General features: G+C 35.3%; 2 protein-coding genes across 2 annotated transcripts in view; one reads left to right on the plus strand and one right to left on the minus strand.

The window, feature by feature from the left end:
* Positions 1-7,268, plus strand: part of LOC132559945 (dentin sialophosphoprotein-like) — a 41,624-nt gene extending 34,356 nt beyond the window's left edge. Inside the window, exons 9-15 of the mRNA XM_060224581.1 lie at positions 397-426; positions 1,007-1,042; positions 1,952-1,987; positions 2,192-2,221; positions 3,873-3,936; positions 4,706-4,796; positions 7,206-7,268. Coding sequence (XP_060080564.1) covers positions 397-426; positions 1,007-1,042; positions 1,952-1,987; positions 2,192-2,221; positions 3,873-3,936; positions 4,706-4,796; positions 7,206-7,268 — 350 coding nt within the window. The remainder of the gene's footprint in view (positions 1-396; positions 427-1,006; positions 1,043-1,951; positions 1,988-2,191; positions 2,222-3,872; positions 3,937-4,705; positions 4,797-7,205) is intronic.
* Positions 7,269-15,253: 7,985 nt separating this feature from the next.
* The window catches only part of LOC132559946 (uncharacterized), a 31,249-nt gene continuing 21,897 nt past the window's right edge, over positions 15,254-24,605 (minus strand). Inside the window, exons 14-19 of the mRNA XM_060224582.1 lie at positions 24,196-24,416; positions 23,861-23,918; positions 23,569-23,669; positions 20,336-20,410; positions 19,842-19,988; positions 15,254-15,409 (exon numbers count right to left, since the gene is read on the minus strand). Coding sequence (XP_060080565.1) covers positions 15,254-15,409; positions 19,842-19,988; positions 20,336-20,410; positions 23,569-23,669; positions 23,861-23,918; positions 24,196-24,416 — 758 coding nt within the window. The remainder of the gene's footprint in view (positions 15,410-19,841; positions 19,989-20,335; positions 20,411-23,568; positions 23,670-23,860; positions 23,919-24,195; positions 24,417-24,605) is intronic.

Genomic DNA, 24,605 nt, shown 5'->3' on the forward strand with positions numbered 1-24,605 from the left:
GAAAAGTATGTTTTAAGAATAGTTTTTATGTAACAATAAGTCATTGCATTTTTGTTCACAAACAAAACTCCTTAAACTTGACCAGATACACAGAAAAAATACATTTTTATATCATAATGAAACATGTTTCCAATTTATATTTAGCTTCAAGCGAAAGCAGCGAAGACGATTCTTCTGACGGTAATTATATCAGTTTTATATTTCAAACTTAAAATTTGACAAGATTGTTATTTATAACCACTTTTACTGATAAGAAACACAGATGTCGTTTACCATTTTATTATTACTTTCATTATATATTTATTAATTGGTAGAACGCGATTCACACTACCTGAAATTAGCTTATCATTTTGTCATTTGTAACAACTTTATAACTAATGTCCTTTAATATTTCAGATTCAGCCGACAGCAGGAAACGCAGAGAAGGTAAATATGGTTCTATCAATTCATTCTCGATAATCGCAAAAATCGAACAAAAGTTTTATGTGTCGTGCTGTTGTGTTAACTTTTGTGAAGGTGTTGCATTTTGAACAATCATCTCCATCACTTTGGTCCATTTGTATGATTATGTTTATAATTGAAAAAAATGTTGACAGCAATATACTATGTTGTATATTAGTAAGATAGGATAGTTATGTAGATCTTGGATATGCTTTGAAAATGAAGACAAAAAGGAAGTTCATTAGTGTTAAAGTCAAGGAAACGTAATTGCTTTTATCCAACAAAAACTATAACATATTACAAATATGGGAAAAAACATATGAATGATGCTTCTCCGGAAAAAAAGTATTTGGCATTTAAAAAATATCCTCGGAGTATGAAATGATAAGCTTACGAATTGTTTTTGGTGGGTTTTTTTAAGGAAAAGTATGTTTTAAGAATATTTTTGATGTGACAATAAGTCATTGCATTTTTGTTCTCAAACAAAACTCCTTAACCTTCACCAGATAAACAGAAAAGATATATTTTTATATCATAATGAAACATGTTTTCAATTTATATTTAGCTTCAAGCGAAAGCAGCGAAGACGATTCATCTAACGGTAAGCATATCAGTTATGTATCTTTTACTTAACACTTGACAAGATTGTTTATTTATAACCACTTTTATTGATAAAACACATAGATGTCATATTCTATTTTAAGATTACTCTCCTTATTTATCTTTTAATGGTAAAATTCGATCCACACTACCTGAAATTAGCTTAAGATACTCTGTTCGTTTTATAATTATGACATTTATAACAACTTTATAACTTTTGTCCTTTTCTATTGATTCAGCCGACAGCAGGAAACGCAGGCAAGGTAGATACAGTTCTCTATATTCATTCTAGATAATCGCAAAATCGGACAAAGGTTTTATGTGTCGTGTTGTTGTGTTAACTTTGTAAAAGCGCTGTACGTAGACACATGACACGTATCTATGTGCAGTATTTTCCGTGCATTTCACGAGCCAACAACTGTCCATTTTTATCAATATTGATTTAATTCTGTATGTTTTTCTCGCTTACTTTGAACTATCATCTACTTCAGTTAAGTCCATTTGTTTGCCTGTGTTTATCATTGAAATAATTGCTGACAACAATATAACATCGTGTATATTTGTTAGATATGTTACTTATGTAGATCTTTGAGATTCCTTTAAAGATGAAGACTAAACAGGAATTTTATTGAGTTAAAAGTCAGGGAAACATTTTTCTTTTTAATAAAAAAAAACGATAAGATAGAAATAAGAACATCGGGTAACCGTATAAATGAAGCTTCTAAGAAAAAGTTATTTGCTAGAAAAGAATCTAGCTCGAATGAAAAGTATGTTTTGTGAATAAATTTGTAGATGAGAGAATGTCGCTCTAGGTGATTTTCAAACAAAAGTTCTTATATAAACTTGACGAAATATACATAAAAGATACATTTTTATGTTATAATAAAACATGTTTTCAATTTGTATTTAGCTTCAAGCGAAAGCAGCGAAGACGATTCTTCTGACGGTAATTATATCAGTTTTATATCTTAAACTTAAAACTTGACAAGATTGTTATTTATAACCACTTTTACTGATAAGAAACACAGATGTCGTTTTCCATTTTATTATATATTTATTAAGTGGTAGAACGCGATTCACACTACCTGAAATTAGCTTATAATTTTGTCATTTGTAACCACTTTATAACTAATGTCCTTTAATATTTCAGATTCAGCCGACAGCAGGAAACGCAGAGAAGGTAAATATAGTTCTATAAATTCATTCTCGATCATCGCAAAATCGAAAGAAATTTTTATGATCGTGCTGTTGTGTTAGATTTGTGAAGGTTTTGTATTTTGAACAATCATCTCCATCACTTTGGTCCATTTGTATGATTGTGTTTATAATTGAAATGATTGGTGACCGCAATATACTTTGTGTTAGCACGGTAATCCAGCTTAGCGACTGCAGCTTGTTATTTGTTGTATATATCTTATAAACAAAAAACAACAGAGAAAAGAAATGTTGTCAAATGGTCATTTATTAAATGACAGGAACATTTCAAATACACCCATGATATCAATCGATCTTGTTATATAATATAAGGATCTGAATGACATTAACTTCAGTCTGTCTGTACAACAAAAAGGTGGGGTACAAATTATCGGCACCGATGAGGGGCGCAAGATACATATGCATGGAGGGATACACGATATGTAGAAAAATGCACCTCATCACCCCATCCAGTATGCTTGTGTTTATAATTGAAATAATTGGTGACCGCAATATACTATGTTGTATGTTAGTAAGATAGGATAGTTATGGAGATCTTGAATATGCTATAAAAATGAAGACAAAAAGGAAGTTTATTAGTGTAAAAGTCAAGGAAACGTAATTGCTTTTATCCAACAAAAACAATAACATATTACAAATATGGGAAAAACATGAATGATGCTTCTCCGGAAAAAAATATATGGCATTTGATAAATATCCTCGGAGTATGAAATGATAAGCTTACGAATTGTTTTTGGTGGGTTTTTTTAAGGAAAAGTATGTTTTAAGAATATTTTTGATGTGACAATAAGTCATTGCATTTTTGTTCACAAACAAAACTCCTTAACCTTCACCAGATAAACAGAAAAGATATATTTTTATATCATAATGAAACATGTTTTCAGCATAGACGATTCATCTAACGGTAAGCATATCATCTACCTTACCTTGTGATCATTTAAAACTGGTATCTTATTAACAATGTTAATAATAAAAAAATGCAGAGACGTAGTATATACTCACTTTTTATTTATTTATTTATTAAATGATAGAATTTGACTCACACTATCTGAAATTAGCTTACAATTTCTCTACGTCACTGCAGTTTGTTTTCAAACAAAACTCCTTTAACTTAACCAAACATGAAATCATGATAAAACATGTTTTCAATTCATATTTAGCTTCAAGCGAAAGCGGCATAGACGATTCATCTAACAGTAATCATATTTCTTTTACTCAAATCTTGGCGAGTTTATATATCATTTTTATTATCAATGATATAATAACAGGGATGTGATATTCTACTTTGTGATATTAGTTTTTATTGATGTAACAAATTGTCGAATTCTATTCACTCTACACACGAATATGTCCTGACAAGTTATTGTTATGTTGTGTTCATTTTTTATTTTGCTATCATTAAATGCTGAATTATTTGGTGTTTTTAATTAATCATTTATCCACGTAAACTCATCAACACTAAACACGTATCATCATTTTTGTTTGATGAGCTTCATGGACAAATTAGTATTAAGCCAAAAGAAGAATATATCGTTCTCATAATGTTAATTAATTATGTTTTTGCTTCTCAAGTGTCATAACCAAAACAATAAAAAATGTTATTATTTTGTATTCAGTTTCTAGTGAAAGCAGCGAAGACGGTTCAGATGACGATAATGCTATCAACTATTTTGCTTTTAAGTCAGTTCACAATAAACCTATTTTCAAAACGATCCATTATCGTTTAAGCAAATCAACTCCTTCGCAGTCTTCATGAATTATCAAAATGAAAGAACAACGATGTAGGTCATTCAAAAATTTACCGTTTGAACGAAAGAGTTTTGTATTGTCGCACTAGAAGTGCTAAGTATTGCAAACAGATATTCAGTAAGCTTTCTTTGAAAAAACAAAAATGTATCTTCATGCTTTAAAAATGTAAAATTACCTTTTTATTTGTCTTTGCGTAAAGCTTAGAGTGAGGAGAGTGTGTGAGCAGCTTCGCGGAAGGTAAGTACACCAAACGATGTTTTTTATATTGAATAGAACTAGAGCATAATGTTTATGTATATTTCCAATTAAGTTTGTTTTGGTAAACAAGAGTATCAATTTGATAACAGTATTTGTGAAAGATCAAAATAAATAATATTGAATATAAATTGATGTGATGTGTCAATAAAACCATTGTATCTGATGGGTTTGTTTTATCTCTGATTCAGGCAAAAGAAGGCAACGCAGAGACGATAAAAATAATTTTATATGTTTATATTCAATTATCGCACAATCGAATGATACTCTCATGTATAATGCTGAAATGGTGACTCAGACGCGTGTTAAGTATAAATGCTTAGTGTTTTCCGTGCATTGTACGAACCTACAGCAGTCGTCTTTTGATCAATTTTCATACAATTTAATATATTTTTCTCGATAGTTAGGTACAATCATCTACTTTTGTTAGGTTTATTGTTGTTAGGTTTATTGTGTCGCCTGCAGAGCTGGTGGTCACTTTGTCCGTCGTCACGCGTCGGCGGCGTCCGTACGAAAGTTTTCCGGACTTTTTTTCGGTAATGCTTTGAGTTATCAAAATGAAATTTGGCTTATGGCTTTTTGTTGCAAGGGTACAGATTAAGTTCCATTCCTGGCTGTCTGTGACCCTTTTTGGCAGAGTTATGCCTCTTTCAACTTGGAAATTTTCTGGGAATATTGTTTTCCGGACTTTTTTGGCTTATGCTTCGAGTTTTTCCCTTTTCATTTTTTTGTTTTTGTTTTTTTTTCTCTTTTGTGCTTTTTGTTTTTGATTTTTTGTTTTTTGTGTTTTTAAATATCTTTAAGAGTTCAATATTCAAAATTAATTTTGAAGTGACTATTTTCTATTTCGAATTCTGTTTTTCATCTGTTATTAATTTAATATCATCAGTAATGTAGAAATGAAAATGAAACAGTATATTTATCATTACATATGTTTATCGTATATGTGACTATCTTTGCTTCTAGATTCAGGAGAAAGAAGGAAACTTAGAGAAGATTATTATAAGTTCCGAGACAATTGCTTTGATTTTAATTAAATTCTTAGACAGGCAGATTTGACAGTCTGCACAATAAGTTGCATTGTATGTTATTATAATTGAATTCGCCTTCAAATTTGCTGTGATAAAATGTTCAATATGTTCATGTTTTTCAGTTGATGGTTGCCTTTGGTTGCCATTTTTGATATACTCGACAAATTGTCTCTTTTAATTTGATTAGCTGTAATCGATTGGTATTCAAGCTTTTTTAAAATAAGATAAATATGACGGTTTTTATATTGGAGTTAGAAGTATTGTGTAAAAAACCTACTAGCGCTATCTGGGGCGTTTCGAAAGGTAAAATAAGCAGTAGCAAAGAAATACATATTGTTTGTTGTAAAAGTTGTTGTTTTCGACGGGATATGTTGTTTTTTTTTCCCCAGGGATGAAATAGTTAGCGATGTTTTATTCAAGCATTTAATAAAAGACTTAAATTCCAATCAGCATTTTTTGAAATATCTTCATATTATCCATATATAAATCTTACTAGTTCCGCGATGTTGATTAACTTTATCAATTACATGCAGAATTTATGGTACTCTATCTGTTAACTATGTGTAAAGTGACCATATCATTAATCCGGCCAATTTTCATACCTATCTCGGCTTCTCGGTTTTCACACCCCTAATGTGCCTAGGAGGTTGAAACAACTGTATGATGGAGTATCACTGACAGGTCCTAGAAGGACAAAATTGTAACTGTTAGATGAAGTATCAGTAACGAGTCATAGAATGACAAAAAATAACTACATGATGCAATTCACTGACGAATAAAAAACAGGTACAAAACCTGTATAATTCATTGATATATAGTACATATCAGAAAATAAATTTGTACATAAAGGTGCAATTCAATTTTCTGTCTTTTATACAATCATTTATTAACCATATTTCTATAGATGATCTAAACATATTTCGTATTGAATCTAAAACTAGACATATGTATGTATTTACTTTGTAGATTAATTTCTATATTCAATTATCGATCTCTTCCTACATTTTACACATCAATCGTATCATGTTTTATTTCTTATGTTTTCTATACAAGGAACTTATTGCTAATATATATTACTACATCAGACTAAAACTTAACAAATCTTTAATATTCATATTTTGTTATGTACCCTGAATTTTTGTTAAAGTGTATAGTTACTGCTTTGTCTGTCCGCCTTCCCGTCTGTCCTTTCTTGTCCGAAGCATAACATGAAACTTGTTGTATGTATTGTTCTTACTACGACAATGTGCAGTGTTCGAAATGCAGGCCCCACAACCCTTCCATTACAGAGAATATTGTTTTAAGACAGAATAGTATGAATTTTCACAGTATGTATTGGAATTTGTTATAAAAATGAAAACATTTATTCAAACTGCGTTCATAGGGTCATTGCTTCTAACGTAATATATTGATGCGGTATCACGGAATCGGATCAATTAAATCAAAAGTAATTTCTTAGACTATCATCATCATAATTTTAATAGATTATACTGGTATAATTATTATTTTAATGGACTTTTAGACTATTATAATCATAATTTTAATGGATTATACTGGTATAATTATTATTTTAATGGACTTTTAGACTATTATAATAATAATTTTAATAGATTATACTGGTATAATTATTATTTTAATGGACTTTTAGACTATTATAATCATAATTTTAATAATCATAATTTTAATCATAATTTTAATGGATTATACTGGTATAATTATTATTTTAATGGACTTTTAGACTATTATAATCATAATTTTAATGGATTATACTGGTATAATTATTATTTTAATGGACTTTTAGACTATTATAATCATAATTTTAATGGATTTTCTTAGATTATTTTGATTATAATTTTTGCTGGATTTTCTCTCTGGAGTCAAAAAATACCTGAAGCATGTTTTTGATGATTGTAGAAGAAGTACGATGAAGACGAAGAAGAGGATGAAGAAACAACTGAAGAAGAGAAGAGAAGTTGATGACAAAGCATGAAGGATGGAAGGAGTGTAGCAGGATAACTCAAACCATTCTGACATCGATTAACACTTTACTGATGGATGTCATTGACACTAAACTTATCTGTGTTAAAAGAGACGAAAAAATACAGTTTTTTTTTCGTTTTTGTTCTTCAAAACTAAATATAACCAACAAATAGATTATTTCTGTCATGACCTGTATTGCAAATTCAAAAAAAAAAAAATAAAATCATATTGTAAACATACATTTTTGAAGTGCATTATTTTTTAACGGGATATCCCTTCATATTTTCATATGAAGGGCTAGTTTGATTCCCCGAAATTTCTTTTGGTTCGAAAGCTGTGTCAGTATATGCAATATATTTCCATTGTGATATATGACAATGTGTTTTTTGTGTTTCTCAAATGTTAGTCTATCAGCATTTAACCAAACTTCTACTCAAGTAGGAACCAATGGAACTACCAAACGTATCAATGAATTTGACCAGAGTAACAATGATCTGGATGTACGTCATTTACAGAATCTGTTAGGGGGGACCCTTACACATATTTTGATGTTTAACTTTAGATAAAACTCATTCATTTTGCTCCTGATTTGCAGAACGTGAATAGATATAGATAAATGATATCATAATAATTATTTTCAAAAAAAAAATAAATAAATAAATAAAAATATGACATTAAGATCATTTTAGCAGAACAGATTTGTTTCCCATGTTTTGATATCTGCTTAAGACCTTGCAAATGTCGTCTGCTACAATTTTTTTAACCTTCCTCTGCCAGAAAATGAAAATTTCCAACGAGACCACGAGCTTCAAAAGTTAATTTTTTTACAAATTCAAATTATTAGTAAACAATCATTCAGTTGTGATCATAACTTTTATTTCGGAAAAAATATTCTGTATTCAAGTCATCTAAGTACATTTTATGTAGATATCCCATACAACAACGTCGTAGTCGGATTGTCATTTTCTATAAAGGGATTACTGATGAATGCCCTTGTCAAGTCTACCTGCAGAAATCGTAAAATCAAGCCGACATTTTTTCCATTCATTAGTAATACAATTTTGTATTCCAGTTCTTCAAACTTAATGTCGATGCCGAGTTTGCGCTATTTATCTTGTCCGTATAGGATAGTCTCTTCGCAGTTAGCTTCTCATTTGTACAGTTGTATCATTCATCACACATTCACATGTTTCTGTACTTTCCTTGTTCCTTATCGTCCTACCAGCCTATGTAACGCACCAGAGTTCTAGTCCCTAATCTCATTTTCAATATAAGAACTTGAAATCCATACAAAAACGCAGCATTTGATCAACGCTCTATTCTACCGGTAGTAAAGGCAACAAGTTCAGACATGCATCGTCTTTGAAGCTTGATGAAATTAAGCAAACCAGAAAGAAAATGCCAATGAGAGTTTCTCCCACAGTAAATTAAAAATTGGATTTTCTATTAAAACGCACAAAACAGTCCCCTCTTCTTGGAAATCAAATCTAACTATGTTTCAGTAATGCGATAACATGTTCCCCTTTCCGATATACGGTGTATTTATTAATAAATGTGGTGCAGTTTTAAATGGTTTATCAGATGGAATGATTGAAGATTTGATTAAAACCGTTTGTAATCTTAAAAAAAGCTATATAAGATGAGGTTCTCTACAGTAAACACGTTCTCTATATTTTACAAGGAATGACATCGACCAACTCAAGAATCCTTCCCTGTATGTTCGACGTGGATGACAAATCCTGATTACGGGCTCTTAGTCAATATGATCAGCCTTCAATCTCAGAAACATTGATAATATTGAGAATTCTATAATCTCTTAAGAGGTGAACGACGCCTGGAGGGGCGAACGACGTCTGAAGTGGTGAACGACATCTGGTTTGGTGGATGACGCCTGGAGGGTTGAACGACGTCTGGAGGTTTGAACGACGTCTGGAGTAGTGAGACATGTCTGTTGTGGTGACCCAGTCGAGTGCCAAGTCTCCTATAATCTTTGAAACGTTTGGTGTAGAGAAGCCCCTTAAATTTCTTAATCGTCTGGAGTGTTGAGTACCTTATAACCTTAAAAACGCTTGGAGTGGTGAAGACCATGCGATCTCTAAATATCTGGAGTGTTGAGTACCCTGTACTCTCTAAATTTCTGGAGTGTTGAGTTCCCAAAAACCTCCACAATGTCTAGAGTGCTGAGTACGCTATAACCTTTCAAACGCTTGAAGAGGTGAAGACACTGCAATCTCTAAATATCTGGAGTGTTGAGCACCCTATAACGTCTTAAACGTTTGGTGTGGTGAAGACACTCATATCTCTAAAACGTTTGGTGTGGTGAAGACACTCATATCTCTAAAACGTTTGGTGTGGTGAAGACACTGCAATCTCTAAAACGTTTGGTGTGGTGAAGACACTCATATCTCTAAAACGTTTGGTGTGGTGAAGACACTCATATCTCTAAAACGTTTGGTGTGGTGAAGACACTCATATCTCTAAAACGTTTGGTGTGGTGAAGACACTCATATCTCTAAAACGTTTGGTGTGGTGAAGACACTCATATCTCTAAAACGTTTGGTGTGGTGAAGACACTCATATCTCTAAAACGTTTGGTGTGGTGAAGACACTCATATCTCTAAAACGTTTGGTGTGGTGAAGACACTCATATCTCTAAAACGTTTGGTGTGGTGAAGACACTCATATCTCTAAAACGTTTGGTGTGGTGGAGACATTCATATCTCTAAAACGTTTGGTGTGGTGAAGACACTCATATCTCTAAAACGTTTGGTGTGGTGAAGACACTCATATCTCTAAAACGTTTGGTGTGGTGAAGACACTCATATCTCTAAAACGTTTGGTGTGGTGAAGACACTCATATCTCTAAAACGTTTGGTGTGGTGAAGACACTCATATCTCTAAAACGTTTGGTGTGGTGAAGACACTCATATCTCTAAAACGTTTGGTGTGGTGAAGACACTCATATCTCTAAAACGTTTGGTGTGGTGAAGACACTCATATCTCTAAAACGTTTGGTGTGGTGAAGACACTCATATCTCTAAAACGTTTGGTGTGGTGAAGACACTCATATCTCTAAAACGTTTGGTGTGGTGAAGACACTCATATCTCTAAAACGTTTGGTGTGGTGAAGACACTCATATCTCTAAAACGTTTGGTGTGGTGAAGACACTGATATCTCTAAAACGTTTGGTGTGGTGAAGACACTCATATCTCTAAAACGTTTGGTGTGGTGAAGACACTCATATCTCTAAAACGTTTGGTGTGGTGAAGACACTCATATCTCTAAAACGTTTGGTGTGGTGAAGACACTCATATCTCTAAAACGTTTGGTGTGGTGAAGACACTCATATCTCTAAAACGTTTGGTGTGGTGAAGACACTGCAATCTCTAAAACGTTTGGTGTGGTGAAGACACTGCAATCTCTAAAACGTTTGGTGTGGAGAAGACACTGCAATCTCTTAATCATTTGGTGTGGTGAAGACACTGCAATCTCTAAAACGTTTGGTGTGGTGAAGACACTCATATCTCTAAAACGTTTGGTGTGGTGAAGACACTGCAATCTCTAAAACGTTTGGTGTGGTGAAGACACTCATATCTCTAAAACGTTTGGTGTGGTGAAGACACTCATATCTCTAAAACGTTTGGTGTGGTGAAGACACTCATATCTCTAAAACGTTTGGTGTGGTGAAGACACTGCAATCTCTAAAACGTTTGGTGTGGTGAAGACACTGCAATCTCTAAAACGTTTGGTGTGGTGAAGACACTGCAATCGCTAAAACGTTTGGTGTGGTGAAGACACTGCAATCGCTAAATCATTTGGTGTAGTGAAGACACTGCAATTTCTAAAACGTTTGGTGTGGTGAAGACACTGCAATCGCTTAATCATTTGGTGTAGTGAAGACACTCATATCTCTAAAACGTTTGGTGTGGTGAAGACACTGCAATCTCTAAAACGTTTGGTGTGGTGAAGACACTGCAATCTCTAAAACGTTTGGTGTGGTGAAGACACTCATATCTCTAAAACGTTTGGTGTGGTGAAGACACTCATATCTCTAAAACGTTTGGTGTGGTGAAGACACTGCAATCTCTAAATCATTTGGTGCGGCGAACACTGCAATCTCTAAAACGTTTGGTGTGGCGAAGACACTGCAATCGCTAAATCATTTGGTGTAGTGAAGACACTCATATCTCTAAATCATTTGGTGTGGTGAAGACACTGCAATCTCTAAATCATTTGGTGCGGCGAACACTGCAATCTCTAAAACGTTTGGTGTGGTGAAGACACTCATATCTCTTAAACGTTTGGTGTGGTGAAGACACTCATATCTCTAAAACGTTTGGTGTGGTGAAGACACTGCAATCTCTAAATCATTTGGTGCGGCGAACACTGCAATCTCTAAAACGTTTGGTGTGGTGAAGACACTGCAATCGCTAAATCATTTGGTGTAGTGAAGACACTCATATCTCTAAATCATTTGGTGCGGCGAACACTGCAATCTCTAAAACGTTTGGTGTGGTGAAGACACTGCAATCTCTAAATCGTTTGGTGTGGTGAAGACACTCATATCTCTAAAACGTTTGGTGTGGTGAAGACACTCATATCTCTAAAACGTTTGGTGTGGTGAAGACACTCATATCTCTAAAACGTTTGGTGTGGTGAAGACACTCATATCTCTAAATCATTTGGTGCGGCGAACACTGCAATCTCTAAAACGTTTGGTGTGGCGAAGACACTGCAATCGCTAAATCATTTTGCGTGGTGAAGACACTGCAATCGCTAAATCATTTGGTGTAGTGAAGACACTGCAATTTCTAAAACGTTTGGTGTGGTGAAGACACTGCAATCTCTAAAACGTTTGGTGTGGCGAAGACACTGCAATCGCTAAATCATTTGGTGTGGCGAAAAAACTGCAATCGCTAAGTCATTTGGTGTGGTGAAGACACTCATATCTCTAAAACGTTCGGTGCGGTGAAGACACTGCAATCTCTAAATCATTTGCTGTGGCGAAGACACTGCAATCTCTAAAACGTTTGGTGTGGAGAAGACACTGCAATCTCCTAATCATTTGGTGTGGTGAAGACACTGCAATCTCTAAATCATTTGGTGTGGTGAAGACACTGCAATCTCTAAATGCAGTGGTGAGTGCCCTATAATGTGTGGAACGTCTGGGATGGTGAAGACAGTGCAATCTATAAAACTAAAGTGATGAATAGCGTCTAATCTCTAAAACGTTGGAGTGTTGAGAACTTCATAATTATGGAACGTATTGGGTGGTGAAGACCTTATGCTTCTAAAACCATCTGACGTTTTTAGTACCTAACAATCTCTGAAAAGTTCGAGGCGATGAGTATCCTATAATCTCTGAACGTCTGGAGTGGCGAGCACTCTGTAATCTCTTCAGCGTCTGGAATAGTGAACACTCTATCATCTCTGAACATATGGGGGAGTGGGTGCCCTGTATCTCTAAACGTCTGGAGTGGCGAGCACTCTTTAATTTCTTCAGCGTCTTGAATGATGAGCAGCCAGTGATCCCAAAACATTAAGCAACCTATAAGCAAGCCATTAAAGAACTTGAGAAATACATGTAGGTCAAGTAATTAGGCTTCTGAGCCAGTTCTAAATTCATTCTTCGAGCTGCTGAACCAATCTTTATTTTCCTTATTTAGATAAAGAGCTGCCAAGTACAATTATGGTAGTGTATTGTGTATTTTAGTCTCGATCAACCGGTCCAAAAACTATATACCAGATATATCATATCTGTGATTCACATTAGTCGCCTCTTTTCGTCTGATACAATTAGCATTGTCCCGCGTGCACATGTTGCTGAGAACCAAAAAAGTAAAACAAAAACAAATATTAGAAATATGAATCAAATGTGAAGAAAACCATTTATATGCTGCTGAATCGAAAAACAATACACAATGGTAGGAAAATAATTTATCTTCTCAACTAATCACGTGATACACGTCATCTAACCACGATCAATTTATTTTCATGATTACAAGTACACATACTCTTAAGTACACCTGATCTTAAATAAAATTGATCTGCGCTACGTTTTTTCTCCACTTTTTATGTTATCGACTCATTTTCGCAGAAAGAATTTGGGTGTGTATTTCATTGAGAACTGGCTTCAGAACGAAGCGTGTGTATTCATTTGAGTAAAATAAATTTCCTGGGGATTCAATTAATAAAAGTCCATATTCCCTGAACGCAGGGTTTGAAAAAGACATCCATTCCATTGTTTGTAATAACACTGCACTCTCAAAAGCTAGGCTACAAAACCGGAGCATCTTTGTCATACATCCTTTGTCCTGGATTCTATCTGGCTCTGTGTATAAATGGGACAAGATTGTCTTAATCAAGAGTGTCTCAATCTGTAAACTTTTTTTACAACAATCGCAAATTTAAAAGAAGTTGGTCAGCTTTAAATTAATATGTTTTGTTTTCCTGGTGGAAGCGCGCAGAAGATCATACTATGGGTGGAAAAGGGAGTTCCAATCCATGCACAATTGGAGAATCGAACCTAGGTCGGCTAGATGCCTGGCAAATTTTGATCCGTTAAAGAGAGTGTATGTAGGTCGTCATTTTTTGGTAACTGCAGTAGAATGTATGTAATCGAGACACATCTAGGTATTTCCTGATAATATCAAGTCATCGAGATGTTTTAAAACTATTTCTCATTTTTATCGTATTTATGTGTTTCATTTTCAAGAGTCCTTGCAGACAGGGCGTAAAAACTGAATAAATCTGATCTTCTTATCTCCTCAGTCTAAACGACTTGTGATACCTAACGTCTTAAATACTACTCGGGTCAGTTGACCTAAAAATGTAAATGAGCTTTCTCTGTTTTCATTGTATCAACTTCACTTCCCGATTATTTTTTTCTAAGTTGTAAATACTGTTTTGTAATTGAAATGCTGAGTTATACCAAACACAAATGTAAGGACCGACAAAAACAAAACTAATTATGATGGAAACGAAGTCAATTTATGGCAAAAACAAAGACTAACACAAATATATCAAAACGTACAAGAGAAACAATATCATGTGTTTCGGAAATATGAGTGACTATTGCTTCCATGACGACGCCCGCGATGTTAACGAAGTTCAAAGCTACGTCGTTTTTTTTCCATATCAGAACTCGCTTGTTCCAAACAACAAAAAAAGCATGTGCCAAATGCAACACGTGTCGTCATGACGTCTTCACTCAGATCAGTTTAAAAGCCAATCTCTACTAGAGTTATCGTTCCTTGCCGTACGGTACCGCCAAAAAGGATGCATATATCACAATGCGTTCGGCCGGAGTAGTCTATGTCTCTAATTATTCAGTTTTATTCGCCCCAATATATATATAGTCCTTAGGGGATATTTTTAACCTACCGAGAACAAGACTACAACGATTCCAGCCGGACACTCACAACAGATGTTTCCATTACCTCGTATTAGCAGGTGACGAATCACAAATGATGGAAATCTGCACACAGATCCAACAGGTGTCATTATTAATGTTCCCCTCAATTTTCGATAGTGTTGTGTACACCGTGTCATCATGAACGACCCTGAACTATGAGTCAAAATTAATGACGTCATTCTTTGAAGCAATGGTTACGCTATAGAAGGTGAAAGTGCGATCCCACTGTCAATTTTGGTACAAGGTCGTATGTATTTCCTTTCCCATGCAAAGCAAACATAGGGATGTACCTGTGAAATACGAGTCTTTCCAACTTTTTGGCAACACCGGGATTGTCAAAAAATAAACATTTGAAAATAAGTATCTTCTCTTCCACGCTTGTGATCAAAGCCATCATTATATACATGTGGCAAAGCCGGGTTTCTTCTCCCCTTTATTGGCCTCATTTCCACGTTTTTCCCCCTTTGGTTGGCCTCATTTGCGGTATTTCTCCTCACTTTTGTTGGTCTCATTTCCACGAGCACAACTGCAATCAGACATTTACTTATACAAGGGGTTTGAAATGTTTTAAAACTGAAACGGACGCTGTTTCTTGGTATGTCTTTTGCACCGTTCTCGGATTCGTGACATATTTTGGTTGATGCTTATTTCTTTGTAAGACTCCCAGTTCACTCGTGTGATCAGCTGATCCTGTAGCTGTTCGTCCGTAGGATACGGCGATACCTGAAAGGCAGCAGTCTATGTTAATGGGCATCAAAAATACATAAGGTTTATCATAAAGGCCCTTAGCATTATAGGCGAGTCCTAGAAGAAATCTGTATGGTGCAGTTTTCTTTATTATAAGACTTTAGTGTATTTAATTCTAAATTTGTATTGAAAGTTGCTATTTGCTTATGTGTCTTTTATACAGTCTTAATGTTGATCATGGTCTGTCGCGGGGGACGATATCGATTGTAAATTAATATTTCAAAGGCAAGATCATAGACATACGTTGATAAGGAAACAATAATGACGATTTGGCGAAGAAAAGTTCCTTTTAAAATGTCCTTGTCATGCTTTGAACAAATAAGACATTTACAGTGTATTCCTCATCAACCGGAACACAAAAGTTGTACAAAAATATTTTTAATTTGGATTACGACTTTCAAAACAGGTGGTAATTTGTTTACAGAGCTTTTTAGAAGACCGCGATACATTTATTACGTTTCTGTCACACAACGCATGCGAGTAAACCAGGCCGCCGATTAGTTCTGTATCGATCTAAAGAGAAATATATAGATAAATGTATTAGCATCCTCATCTTCACACCACGTGACATGTTATCGCTGTCCTCCAGACGCTTGTAAATGAAACGTCTAATAACTTCGTTATCAAGTTCGCAAAACTGTCTTAGTTAGTCGGAAGAACGTCTCCGGAAGTCTGTATTTAGCCAAATCTTCTTTGGTACAATTGCTGATAGAATTTTAGGTGTGACGCAGACGGAAGAACGCGAAGGTAATTGCATATATTTCGTATATCCATATTTATGTAAATATAATTCCTACAAATTTTCTGTGCTTTACCATAATTTACTTTAATTTTAGCAAATCCTACTAGTAACAAAATGGTAAGAATGTTTTACAACGTTTATGATATTCGCGAGGACCTTGCAGATTAAGATATTCGCGTGGGCGTGGGATTTGGAATTGATAATATTCGCGAGGATTTGCTCTTGAAAATATTCGCGAGGACTTTGCAGTTGAAAAAAAATTAGCGATAGATTTGCAGTTTATAATATTACCGAGAGATGTGGAGTTTGTAATATTCGCGAGGGATTTGCAGTAGATAATTTTCGCGAGTGATGTGGAGTTTTATGATACTTGCGAGGGATTTGCAGTTCATAATATTTCCGAGAGATGTGGAGTTTGTAATATTCGCGAGGGATTTGCAGTAGATAATATTCGCGAGTGATGTGGAGTTTTATGATACTTGCGAGGGATTTGCAGTTCATAATATTCGCGAGAGATGTGGAGTTTATAATATTCGCGAGGGATTTGCAGTTTTTGATAATATTCGCGATGGATTTGCAGTTGATAATATTTGCGAGGAATTTGCAGTTAATAATATTCGCGAGGGATTTGTAGTTCAAAATATTCGCGAGGAATTTGCAGTTCAAAATATTCGCGGGGGATCTGCAGTGTTCGCGATGATGTTAAACAACATTAATTTCGATAAAGTTATATAAATACTTATATATTCTTTCAAAAATTATATTACTTTGGTATATCTTTAAACTGTATCTAAAAATGATATTTAACAGTCTTTTTTTGCATGTGTACAAAAATATACATTGTGAGTAATTGATAACATCAGATTAAGGTTGTTCCGAACAGTCCTACAATTTGACGTTTCCTCAGATAAAAAGGTACCAGAACTCGCCTGGGAAATGATTGATTCTCCGTAATCGTGGTGATTTATAAGGTTTGTTCTAGATAAGAAGTTTTTATTTTTTTTAATTTTTGGACGATTACATGGAACGTGTTCTAATCTGGCAATATTTGTCATTTTGTTTTGCACTTTCTCCCTAGAAAACACGTGAACTTCCTTATATGGGTCCGTCGCATGTTCGGGCAGTATGCGTGTACCTGCAATCCACTTTGTCATTCCAATCTCGATCGGTTGTGATTGATTTTATTCGTTCTTATCAGGAAGCGTCGGCCCGACAATTGAATTCCATTACCAATCCCAAGAAATGATTAGAAATAATGCAGCGCCTAATAGACACAATCTGTTTGAACAGGCTCAATTTATGAAAAAGACATCTCATTCACTCCATCGGAATGCAAATTGCCATCAAACAGCTAAATATAACTGTGTCCTGTCATGCACGTGCAATCGTCTAGCACGTGTTGTCAATGCTACATCGAGTTGGCCTCTCTTGTCGAAACAGTGCTATCGTTAAATGCATACGTAACAAGGAAGGTCACGCTAAACTGCAATGTATGTTCTACTTATGTAAGAGAAAACGAGCTCTGTAGTAATGGCGTTTCATAGTCTAAGTCAAGATGTGTTTAGTAAAAAACACATCAAACATGCGCTTAACTTAAGCACATATAACACATTCTCCCCAGCGATGTTTCAACTTGATTTGATTTCTCCGTGGGGACTACGTGTTTTAGTCTCCACGTAATTGACTACAGAGAATATCCGTGGTGCTGTATGCTTAAAGGACTTCATGATGAAAACAAACACGAACAAACAATGTCATGCTAGATAGATATTGCGGTGTCTAAACTGCCGAATCAAGTCATTTACGTTAGTTTACTCAATAATCGATTTGTCGGTTAATTTATGAACGCAGTATTTTATACTTAAGAACAATAAATTCCTTTAACTTTTAAAGTTGGATCAGTATGTGTGCATCAGCAGTTTCGATACCCCGAGACAACTTAGCCCCGAAAAAAAACCCTAAACAGCGTATATACTAAATTAACCAGTTTGATATAGAGATCGACCAACACACGCGTTGCTATTTCGTCTAGACACGAAGTTAAATGTTCATGAAACGACTGTAATGGTTTAAGATTGGCCATTAAAAAGTAACGATAACACTTCGGTATCACAATTGTTATTCTACCTCTTGCGTAGGTACTTATTTGGATTTTGTGACTTCAATCGTTTGTTTGTAGAAACACTAACACTGTTTTATTAGTTCAAACATGCATGTCTTCGGTACTAAATTCAGCACTCCGTGTATATGATTATTTTATTTTGCAATATTAAGCTGCCCTTTTTTCAGTTGAAGTGAGACGCAGCTTCTATCAGCACACTTTTATAGATGATTGATAAATTAGACACACACGAGCACCTGAGAACTTTTCTTTTTTTTTGGGGGGGGGGGGTTTACACAAAGATATTGTACTAAGGATATTTCAAAACAAATTATATTTCAAAATTGGGCCCTTAGCATCACATACGAATCATAAAATGGCTGTATATAGGTCCTAATTTGTACTGAAATGTGCGGCTCACTTTTGTGTCTTTTGCACAACCTTCTAGATTGACGGTAATAGACACTGCAGGCTGGTTCTAAATAATGAATTAAACTGAATCATACAGATGCTTTGATTTTCTAGGATCCGTTAGAAATGTTTGGGGTCTGTGTGTTGAAAAATAGAAGGCGGTGTAGGCAAATTAACACTGACCAAATTAAATAGGATTAATGTTCGAAACGTCTGGAAATTTCTGAAATTGATGTAAAATAGATCTTGCATGGGTGAGAAGGAATACTTGTGCTATGCCTATATTTAACACATTTACAATCAGTCATATGTGATAAAGGAGCCTTCTAGCATCATTTTTCAAAATGTCTTAGTCACATAAACGCTTGAAATACATATCTGATGTATTTTAGAGACGAATGGTTGGCTGGGATATTGATTTGGTTCCTGAATATGTGTCTGCACCAAGAATTACACGCGTGACCCCTATACTAACAACGACTGTCTATATGTATATTATATTATAAATAATACAACTTTGTTTTAGACTTCATTAAAACATTAAAACATAGCCTAAATAGAAGTACATCAAATATATAGTCTCTTTGTTTTGGTTTTACACTAATGGGACGGTTGTATTAGAGCAGGTGGCATGGTCAGTGTTCTAGCTTATTATATAACCTTATACGATCTCTTTACAATGAAACCTTTAGCCCTTCAACGATCTCGCCGAAAATATCTAAGTCAAATATCACACAATGACATTACTCACTGGCAAGTTACTTCCCTTGTTCCTGATCATTCTTAACACAACCTCTTTAACGAGGAAAATTAAATACATTTCCATTTTATTGATACCTGGAGAATACATTATTTACCATTTTCAGCCATTTTAACCAGAGCAAGGACAACATTTACATGAATGTACTTACGTCATACTATCAATTGTCTTAGAAAAAATATTTTTTCTGATTGATTTTATACAAGGGAACTGTTATGACAAAACAAACATGAGCCAATTCGTTCAACCTCAGTGCAAAGGTTCTAGAATCAAAATAAATTGAAATTAATTATAGTTTATAACCCTTCAAGGGAGATAAATCATGAACACGTGACTAGAAAATATGGCATTTTTACACATATAAGATTAGACAGAAAAAATGCGATCCATTCACCTGATTGGTTAATCTGTCCACCATACGCGGGTCCTTCTGCAAATGTTGTTTAAAAAGTCGACGGCTTATTCGTACACAGTCGGCCCCATTGCTTACTACTATCAAACTAGGCTGGGGCTGATCATCAAAGACGATGTATTGTAAACCCTGGAAGGCAACATAAAGGTCAAGGTCATTAGTGGGTATCGAGGCCAAAGGTCAAGGGGAACAACACTGAGGAGTAAATCAAGAATTGAAGGTGTCGCGTAAACATCTAAAAGATGGAATAGTATCGAATTAACACCAATATCGTTTGCGTGTTATGTTCATCGCCAGTGAACAATTCATTTTGAGGTGGGGGTCTCCTTGTTGGTTGCTACCTCACTGAAAACATATGATTGGTCCGTACTTTTGTGTTCTTTGGTAATACAGTTTGCTCTAAATTCTTTGGATGACATATAATGGGCCATTACATACTTTATTTTGGTTTTTGAGTGTTTGAAAGAAATACTTACAAACACTTCGCCTTTCTTTAGAGTTTGGACAGTGACGAACAAAGGGTTCTTATCCGCCTCTGTTTCTTCATGTTCCTGTGTCGTAAAAACAAAACAAGAAGATACTGACACGTAAACGTCATCATAATCAAGACATGAATTCAATAAAATTATGACAAATTAGGAGGATAAGACCAGGAGTTCCGGAAGAGTCAACGTCTTCTGCTTCCTCGACGCCACTCGCCATGTAAACCTTAGTCAACCTAAATAAATAAAGCCACGTTCTCAAATGAGAGCAATATATACTGATCCAGAACCAACAGGCAAACAGCTGTTATTTCCTTTAATTTCACTTTGTATTCTTACCATGTCTCAACATTGAATTCTAGATTGATATTAATTGTATTTTGATAGTGTAAGCTGACTTATCCCTACAATGTTCCACATCCGGTCCATGACTTCACCAGGTCTTGACATATTTTTGGCATAACAGTGTGTTTTATTATAATTCCAAGTCTTTGTACAGTTGTCGAGAGTTTCTTTGTTTGTTGATACGTATTTAAGATGAATGAGTTGATAATGTTTAGTTTTGATTTCTTATAAAAACCTAACAAAGGTGATCTGGTTCTTTTTCTACAATTACTGAATTCTTGTCTACATCAGTATGTCTATGATACACTTAGAATATATGGCGATATATTTTTGACAGAATCACCTGATACTGCACAGGAAACTGTAAATAGGTGTTTGGACCCAACGTGGAAACAAAAAACTTTTAAAAAAAAACCCCCAAAAAACCAACAAAAAACCAGAAGCATACCTTATTGAAATCGTGTGTCTTGTGAGGGACATTCAGCGCCCCAGTTTCAGTAGCGTTTTCATTGCATTGAAAAAAACATCATTTGTAACATTGTGCTTGCTTAAACACGTTAGTCGGAACTTTCTGTACAAATTTACATACTGTATGTTTGGTATTACGCAGAAGCTGACAAGACAGAAATTTAATCAGCAATTTGTTCCTCGTGTTTAAAAATCGATGAAAGCCCATTCCAATTGGGAAAATGAAGTGAAATAATCGCCGGTGTTTGAACACAGAAAGGCAACGTCTCTCCTTGTATTAGTACATATACCGAATATCTATACGCTTTTATAGTCCGGCATATTTTTAGAATTCATTGAGCACACGTTCAGCAATTTACCGGTTCCAACGCCCCAAAATCCTACATAATTGCAGTTTAAATTGCAACATGTCTTTCGAATGGGTTTTAAGTGTTGCACAAAGTCAGACTGTCGCATTACTGTACTCTCTAATAGATCATTTAGATTGTAAAACTTCCGCAATGTCTTTTCCAAGCTTTGAAATACAATTGCTGTAACGCACAATGCGCCAAAATCATCGTGCGAACACCTTGTATACATCGCGCACACATTTTGACGCGGTTCGCTAAAAATGGTTGACTAATATCGTGGAAGGACAATTAAACGGAAAACACGTGTAGTTGTGACTAGACAGTGATCATAGTCAGTAATTATAAAAATATTTCTTATCCAACGGTTTTCAAAATATATCTGGACCCTGCGTTATATAGTCTTTCTTGTACATAGTTTCACACCTCAGGGAGTGGCGAGTGGTTTGCCTCGAACGACAAAAATGCCTGTATACGGGTACACGTGACAGGTCGGTTTATACAATACATGAGGTGGATACTTACCATCTGTCTGTAGTATGTGTCTACAATAGATTATGTAGATACCTACCGTCTGTCTGTAGTGTGTGTCTACAATAGATGACGTACTTACCGTCTGTCTGTAGTGTGTGTCTACAATAGATGACGTAGATACTTACCGTCTGTCTGTAGTGTGTGTCTACAATAGATGACGTACTTACCATCTGTCTGCAGTGTGTGTCTATAATAGATGACGTAGATACTTACCGTCTGTCTGTAGTGTGTCTACAATAGATGACGTACTTACCGTCTGTTTGTAGTGTGTGTCTACAATAGATGACGTACTTACTGACTGTCTGTAGTGTGTGTCTACAATAGATGACGTACTTACCGTCTGTCTGTAGTGTGTGTTTGATACTTACCGTCTGTCTGTAGTGTGTGTCTGTGTGTCTGTAGTGTGTGTCTACAATAGCTGACGTACTTACTGACTGTCTGTAGTGTGTGTCTACAATAGATGACGTACTTACCGTCTGTCTGTAGTGTGTGTCTACAATAGATGACATAGATAGTTATCGTCTGTCTGTAGTGTGTGTCTACAGTAGATGACGTAGATACTTACCATCTGTCTGTAGTGTGTGTCTATAATAGATGACGTACTTACCATCTGTCTGTAGTGTGTGTCTATAATAGATGACGTAGATACTTACCGTCTGTCTGTAGTGTGTGTCTACAATAGATGACGTAGTTACCGTCTGTTTGTAGTGTGTGTCTACAATAGATGACGTACTTACTGACTGTCTGTAGTGTGTGTCTATAATAGATGACGTACTTACCATCTGTCTGTAGTGTGTGTCTATAATAGATGACGTAGATACTTACCGTCTGTCTGTAGTGTGTGTCTACAATAGATGACGTACTTACCGTCTGTCTGTAGTGTGTGTCTACAATAGATGACGTACTTACCGTCTGTCTGTAGTGTGTGTCTACAATAGATGACGTACTTACCGTCTGTCTGCAGTGTGTGTCTATAATAGATGACGTACTTACCATCTGTCTGTAGTGTGTGTCTATAATAGATGACGTAGATACTTACCGTCTGTCTGTAGTGTGTGTCTACAATAGATGACGTACTTACCGTCTGTCTGTAGTGTGTGTCTACAATAGATGACGTACTTACTGACTGTCTGTAGTGTGTGTCTACAATAGATGACGTACTTACCGTCTGTCTGTAGTGTGTGTCTACAATAGATGACATAGATAGTTATCGTCTGTCTGTAGTGTGTGTCTACAGTAGATGACGTAGATATTTACCGTCTGTCTGTAGTGTGTGTCTACAATAGATGACGTAGATATCTACCGTCTGTCTGTAGTGTGTGTCTACAATAGGTGACGTAGATACTTACCGTCTGTCTGTAGTGTGTGTCTACAATAGATGACGTAGATATTTATCGTCTGTCTGTGGTGTGTGTCTATAATAGGTGACGTAGATATCTACCGTCTGTCTGTAGTGTGTGTCTACAATAGGTGACGTAGATACTTACCGTCTGTCTGTAGTGTGTGTCTACAATAGATGACGTAGATACCTACCGTCTGTCTGTACTGTGCGTCCCAGTCGTCGAAAATCGTCCTTCGTCCCTCTCGTTTTTCTGGCGCAGGATTTCCGTTTACGTCCTGGTTTTCCACGTTTTCTATGAAAATATAAAAAAAAATCAATAACAATTACAGCAGAAAATCTAAATATTTCAAACATTGTCAATGATGGCCGCTGTAACATCAATACAAACCTTTCAATTCTGAATTCAGAAAACAACGAATTTTAGACAAATTAAACTGAAAAAATGTAATTTAAAATCTTCCTCAAGATAATTAATTTGTTTACCTTTATCTTTTTCATTTATCTGTGAATCTGTCGTCGATGTCAGTGTCCGCGCATTTGTCTGCAAGTAAACAACCGGAAATCAGACTGTGATGTAAGGGAGATAACCCCGATATCTGCTATATCTCGATTATTGGTGGAGGTATCCAAAACAAGTGTAACTAAGGTAAACACATGTAAGAAATTACCCATGATTTGTATTGGTAGCAAACACCATGAAGCCTGGTATGCATAGGAGAACACTACTGAAAATTTCCTTTTATCAAAATCAAAGCTTGGACGCGATTTCGTATTGAAAACGGACATTGTAACTATTTTTTATGTGATAACGGCAATACCTTTTGACGTCGATATACGGCCGATTTTGAATATCTGTGCAGACGCTTGGAATTGGGCGTGGTCATGTGGAAGGCTGTGGAAGGTCGGAGCACTTTTTCCAACCTTTCCAGGAGAGGTGCGGATTTGATGTCGTCACTTAGATTACTCCTGGCCGACAGAGGGTCATCCTGACTCTCATCATCATCACTCTCCATGGTCAAAGCTCGAGGAATATACAACCCTAAGGACAATGTCTCTTTGCATTAGAAAAAAAATCACGATGCAAATGTCTCGCCAGTTATATATGAAAGATATGAAATGTTCACTTTTCCTAAAATATTCCTAATAATATGATCGTAATGAAGCTAAATTTCCTGACAGTTCAATGTTAAAGGAAAACGTGTCTTTTAAGATGTTACATTGCAAACAA

The sequence above is a fragment of the Ylistrum balloti genome, unplaced genomic scaffold, assembly GCF_031769215.1.
Source record: "Ylistrum balloti isolate Yb309-2 unplaced genomic scaffold, AGI_CSIRO_Ybal_v1 Utg371000, whole genome shotgun sequence".
Taxonomy (NCBI): Eukaryota; Metazoa; Mollusca; class Bivalvia; order Pectinida; family Pectinidae; genus Ylistrum; species Ylistrum balloti.